The sequence below is a fragment of the Octodon degus genome, unplaced genomic scaffold (assembly GCF_000260255.1).
Source record: "Octodon degus isolate 3935 unplaced genomic scaffold, OctDeg1.0 scaffold00014, whole genome shotgun sequence".
Taxonomy (NCBI): Eukaryota; Metazoa; Chordata; class Mammalia; order Rodentia; family Octodontidae; genus Octodon; species Octodon degus.
In genome coordinates, this window is record NW_004524590.1 from 22,205,580 (window position 1) to 22,211,986 (window position 6,407).

General features: G+C 36.4%; 1 protein-coding gene across 1 annotated transcript in view; it reads right to left on the bottom strand.

Moving 5' to 3' along the window:
- Nucleotides 1-6,407, bottom strand: part of Dars (aspartyl-tRNA synthetase) — a 122,494-nt gene that overhangs the window by 100,768 nt on the left and 15,319 nt on the right. The window contains exons 2-3 of the mRNA XM_023709691.1: nt 6,047-6,104; nt 1,648-1,740 (exon numbers count right to left, since the gene is read on the bottom strand). Of these exons, the coding sequence (XP_023565459.1) occupies nt 1,648-1,740; nt 6,047-6,104 (151 nt within the window). The remainder of the gene's footprint in view (nt 1-1,647; nt 1,741-6,046; nt 6,105-6,407) is intronic.

Below are 6,407 nucleotides of genomic sequence, written 5' to 3' on the forward strand. Positions count from 1 at the left end.
ACTAATGGCCAATAAATACATAAAAAAATGTTGAGCATCTCTGGCCATAAGAAATACAATTTAAAACAACATTGAGATTCTACCTTACTTCAGAAACAATGGCTATCATCAAGAAATCAGGTAACAGCAAATGCTGCTGGGGTAGGAGGGAGAAAAAGGAACCCTTCTACATTGTTGGTAGGAATATAAACTAGCAAAACCATCATGGAAATCAGTCAGTATGGTGATTCCTCAAAAAACAGAATTCTATTTGACCCAGCTATTCTCCTTGTAGATGTCTTCCTGAAAAAGTTACAGGTATCATACTACAGTGATATATGCATTCTCATGTTTATAGCAACACAATTCACAATCGCAAAATCTTAGAAGCAGCATATGTCATCAACAGACATCACATTTTTAAAAAATGCGATATTCATACACAATGGAGTAGTACTCTTGTAAAGAAATACAAACATGAGTCATTTGTGGGAAAATGAATGCACCTCAAAACCATGTTAAGTGAGTTAAATCAAGACACAATAACTTAAATACTGAATGATTTCTCTTATATGAGAAATTGAAAACAAAAATAAAGAAAATAAAACATCTTTTTCGTATGGGAAGAGGAACACAAGATGGTGGGGGGAGTAGACAGGACAAGAAATTGAATTAAGATGTGTTATGTACATCTACCAACTGCCCATAGAAGTGTGAACGATATACACTATAAAAATATAGTACTAAAAAGAATTGAAAATAAAAATAATTAAGTTTTAAATTTAAATAATGGACATATATTAACTCTATAACAATATTTTAAATCATAATCAAAAAATAGTCTAAAGGACCAGCCACATAGCTCAGCAGGGGTCAGGGGTTCCATCCAGGGGCCTGTTGTGCCTGTGCTGGTGCCAGTGCCAGCCCTGCCCTGCCCCCAGGGTGTGCTGAGACAGCAACTGGGTGTGGTGGCGCGTGCCTGTAATTCCAGCCCTTGGGAATTTGTAAACAGGCGGATCATTGAGAGTTCGATCTAGTAGTAAGACCCTGAACACCCTGTAGACCGTTCCCTAAAAAAAAAAAAGAAAGAAAGTGTAAATGGGATGTATTATATACAGTACTACAGAAGAAAGAACTCTGCTAAAGATTCTGTGTTTTATAACATTTCAGGATTTTGTTCATATATCACTAGGTAAGTGGCTTTATCATTGTGAATCTCAGTCTCCTCATGTATAAAAGCAATGTCTGCTCTGCCTACTTCAAATATTTATAGAGATGATCAGATGTCAAAAGTGTACAAAAATAAATACAAACCAATGTAAGTGTCATTAATATTTTCAGACAGTAAATAAGAAACTACGGTCTATTCAAGCCAAGCTAGTGTTTCTGCTGTTGTTAATGCTAAACTCTTAGCAAAGTCCAAAAGAACTTTGTAGAGTGGTGAAAATGTTCTGTACTTGTGTTGTCCAAAAGGGGAGGCAGAAGTCATATGTGGTTATTGAGTACTCAAAAAGAGCTAGTGTGACTGAATTTCTGGCTTTCAAGTTAAATAGCTTGAATGTGGCCACTGGCTATATGGTGAGCAGCCCAGACTCTTATTTCTCTTGCACTTCTTCCCCATTCAAAAACAACAACAAACAAACAAACAAAAAATCAAATCAATTTTACCTTTGGCTCTGCTTGTATGAACTCTTGCACGCACCCAAACAACTTCATCAGCTTTTTGTACTGTCAAGTCTTTAACCAAAGCCAAAACTCGATCTGTAATAGACAGTAAAGCAATTTTATAATTCAGAATTTATATTTTTCTTGACAGCCTGAAAACTTAAGTAATTCTCAATTGTTGATAGTACTTTCTTCTCTATCATGTTCAGAACACATTTTATCAGTTTTTATCATGAAAAGCAAAGAAAATGAAGTAAGAATTTCAAAGACATCAGGCTTCATAAAAGGATTTTTGCAGAATACTGCAAACAGACTTTAGTCAAGCCAACTTCCAAGTCTACTGTGTAAACTCAGGTAAAACAGTGAAAGAGCAAAGTGAGATAAAGCACCACAATAATATTTGAAAATGAAGATTCTAAAATCTTGAGACTGAAAAACATTTGGCTTACTGACTAGGCAATCAAGACTTAAACTTAAGGACTGGAGATACAGATCAGCGGACTAAGTGCTTGTTTAGGTAAGTGCAGGGGCCAGGGTCTGATCTCTGGTACGTCATGCTGCACCGGTCCCGCCCCCAGGCTCGCTGAGCCTGTGATGGAGTCCAGGTGTGGTGGTGCATGCCTGTAATCCCAGCACTAGGGAGGGAGAAATCAGGAGGATCACTAGGAGTACAAGCTGCGTAGTAAGACCCTGCATGCACACACACCTTAAAAAAAAAGACTTAAGCCTAAATGAAATACCACTAGTCTGAAAGAGTGGGCTAGAAGAGTGATAAGTAGGATCATTTTTAAAGTTAATAGTGAGGCAAAAGGCTAAGGCAGGCTAAAACAAGCTGGAAAAGTAGGTATGAGCTGTAAATTACAAAATCCCAGGAGGGTGTGAGTCTAGCTAGGGAAGTCGCTGTAACCTCTTAACTACAAAATCCAAGGACACTTGTGCAGAACATCTCCCAAAACCCTGTTTGTGGACTTCTTGTGAGATACTGATTGAGCAGGTTTTTGACTGAATGGTCCCAGATCTGGTGTCAGCATAAGAAACATGGAAAAAGGACAACTACAGTTGAGCTCTTGCTATTGTGTCCTTTCACAAGAGCCCATACTTTCCCTATAGTATACTTTCTCTTACTTTTATATGGTCCAAGCTCACATCTGTAGTCTGCTTTTTCCTATCATTAATACAAAACCTTATTACTATTTGTGTTTGTTTGGACCCATTCTTTGCACAGAAAGAATCTAGCACCCCAAAATCTGGTAATGCTAGCATTATAGTAAAGGAGTTTGGAAAAATGTAAACAAATGGGGAAGGAAACTATTTTGAGCGAAGTATTAAGATTTTTACAGATGTGCTAAAACTAATTACAGCACTGACAAAGGAGCTAAAGAGGACAGAAAGTCAATGGCTCTGTGTCAGATGGCCTGGCTCTAATCCCAGGCCTGGCAGATTCTTGGCAGAGTGAGGCAAGTTTCTTATTTTCCAAATTTGGTTTATTAAGAGTTTTAAAGGATTTTGTAAGGATTAAATGAGAAAATGAATGCTGGGAAAGTCAGGTAGAACAGGAGTTTAATAAATAATAGCCAAAAATAGAATGCACCAAATCAGCAAAAAGACCACATATCATAACCAGGTAGAATTCATGACAGAGATGCAGGAATAGTCCAACATAGGGAAATCAATAAATGTAATACACCTCATCAACATAATCATGGACAAAAACCACATGATCATCTCGAGAGATGCAGAAAAAGCATCTGACAAAGTCCAACACCCACTCATGATAAGATCCCTAAAGAAAATTGGGATAAAATGTCTTTATTTCATTTGATAAAAGGTATCCATGACAAACCAAAAGCAATCATCACATTAATGAAAGCTTTCATTCTAAAATCAGGACAAGACAAACACGCCCACTATTACTACTCCTGTTCAATATAGTTCTGAAAATGTTAGCCAGAGCAATTAGACAAAAGAAAGAAATAAAAGGGAAATGGACATGAAAAGAAGTTAAATTACTATTCTTGGCTGATGATATGATATTCAACAGAAGACCCCAAAACTCCACTAAAAGACTTCTAGAATAACCAAGTTGGGTAGCATAGCAAGATACAAAGTCTAAACTTGAAAATCAATAGCATTCCTGTCCACAAATAACAAACTGACTGAGAAAGCAATAAGCAGAACACCTTTCACAATAGCACCAAGAAAAATGAAAGACAGAAATCAATCTAACAAAAGAAGTAAAAGACCTTTATGTTGAAAACTATAGTACTCTGAGATTGAAGAGGATACAGAAAATGGAATGATATATCTCACACTTGGACAGGCAGAACCAACATATGGAAAATGGCCATACTTTCAAAATTGTTACAGATTTAATGCAACCCCAGTCTAAATACCAATACTGTATCTCACAGAACTAAAGAAAACAGTTCTAAAATTTATGTAGAACCAAGAGAGACCTAGAATAGCAAAAGCAATTCTGGGCAACAAGGGCAAGGCAAAGGTGTTATAGACCCCAATTTGGAGTTATACTATAAAGCTTCCATGATAAAAACAGCACAGTACTGACAAAACAACCGATCCAAGGATCAGTGGAAGAGAAGAAGTAGAAACAATTCCAAGCTACCTTACTTTTCATAAAGGGGCCAAGTAACTTCATTGGAAGAAAGGGAGCCTCTTTAATAAATGGTGCCAGGAAAATTGACTTTCCACATGCTATAGATTGAACTTAAGACCCATTCCTCTTACCATGCACTAAACTACAAACAAAATGGATCAAAGATCTATACATACAAAGATACAATCTACTGAAAGAATAGGTAAAACTCTTGAAGACATAGTATAGGCAGACTTTATGAGCAAAACCCCAATTACACAGGAAATATTACAAAGCATGAACTGGGATTCACACCAAATTAAAAATCTTTTGCACAGCAAAAGAAACTACCAACAGAGTGAAGTGACAACCCACACAATGGGAAAGATTTTCACTAGCTAGCCCTCAGACAAAGAACTAATACCTGGGATATATGAAGAACTTAAAAAAATCAGACCTCCCAAATTTAAAGACCCAACCCAAGAATGGGCATCTGAAATGAACAGACACCTCTCAGATGAAGTAAAAACAGCAAGTAAAAATATGAAAAAATGTTCAACATCACTGGTCATCCAAGAGATGCAAATAAAACAATGCTGAAATTCCATCTTACTCCAGAATGAATGGTGATCTTCAAGAGATCAACAAATAATGCATGCCAACGAGGCTGTGGGGAAAAAATCCTTCTCCACTGCTGGTGAGTGTGAATTGGTGCAACCAAGGTGGAAATCAGTGTGGAGACTCCTCAAAACCCTGAAAACTAGAGGTTCCATTTGGCCCAGCTTTTCCCCTTCTTAGTATCTTCCCGAGTTGAAAACATCGTACTGCAGTAATGTATGCACATTCATGTTTATAGTAGCACAAGCTGTCATAGCTAAGTCTTGGAACAGCCCAGATGCCTATCAACAGATGAATGGATCATAAAATGTGGTTTTTATAGACAATGGAGTACTGTCATACTGGTCTAAAGAAAGATAAACTTGAGACATTTTTAGCTACATAGCTGCACCTTGAGACTTTTAAGGACAGAGTGGGAAGTAGGAAGAACATGGTCAGATGGGAATGGGAACAAATGGGGTGGTGGGGGTTGGGGGGGAAGGGATTTAAAAAGAGAATAGAAGGAAAAATGGAAAAGTGTCTATAAACAGAGGGAAGAAGGGTTGAAGGGAAGGGAGGGAAGTGGGAAAAAAAGAAATTATGTGCAGGCACAAATTCTCTATGATGAATGTGATCATTATGTACAGCATAAAAAATAAGAGAAAACGCTACAGGCAGTAAATCCAAAGAGCACTAAACATAAATTATACATTTTCTGATGTACCAATTTATATAAGCAATTATTATTTATGTAAGGAATTACACATGCATAAATAAATAATAGCTACACAGAAATAATATTGGGAAGGTGGTTGACTGGTAGCTTCATGAAAGCATGCCAAAGAAATGCATGTGATGAAAGGAGTTATTAATCACCCTTCTTTCATTCACTGATTATTTAGCAATTAAAATATACGACTGAATAATCTATTTTTTCTTTTTTTATATCAAGACCTAAACCTAGGTATGAACGTCATTTAAACTTTTCAGAATTAGCCCTTCAGAGTTATACCTTTCTTTATGCCAGGCCTACTTAAAACTTCATGAAGCGCATTTCTGGCATTAGAAAAGAAAGTTTCTGTGGGGCTGGGGAGATAGCTCAGTAGAATAAGCGCTTGCCTGGCAAGCGCAGGGTTCTGAGTTCAATCTCCAGTACCACCAAAAAAAAAAAAAGAAAGAAAAGAAAGTTTCTACTATCACATAGCTACTAACCTGGTTTTTCTTGTGATTGTATCATTGAAGATATTCCATATCTCTCTTTAGCATAATCCTACAAAAAAATTTATTGCGTTATGACTTATTTCAACACATAAATACAAATAATCAGATACTACAACAAATTTATTTTTCAGGACCATTTCATTAATTCAAATGGTAAGGTATATAATCAAGCCATTTGGTCATTAAAAAGTTGGCCATTTTTAAATATGGCAATTTATTATTTAGTGTTAATTTGTTATTCACTTACATATATAGCTATAGCTACAGAAAAAAAGAAAAGCACCTTATTTCTTTTTTTTTTTTTTTTTTTTTTTCAGAACTGGGGATTGAACTCAGGCCCTTCTCAGGGAAG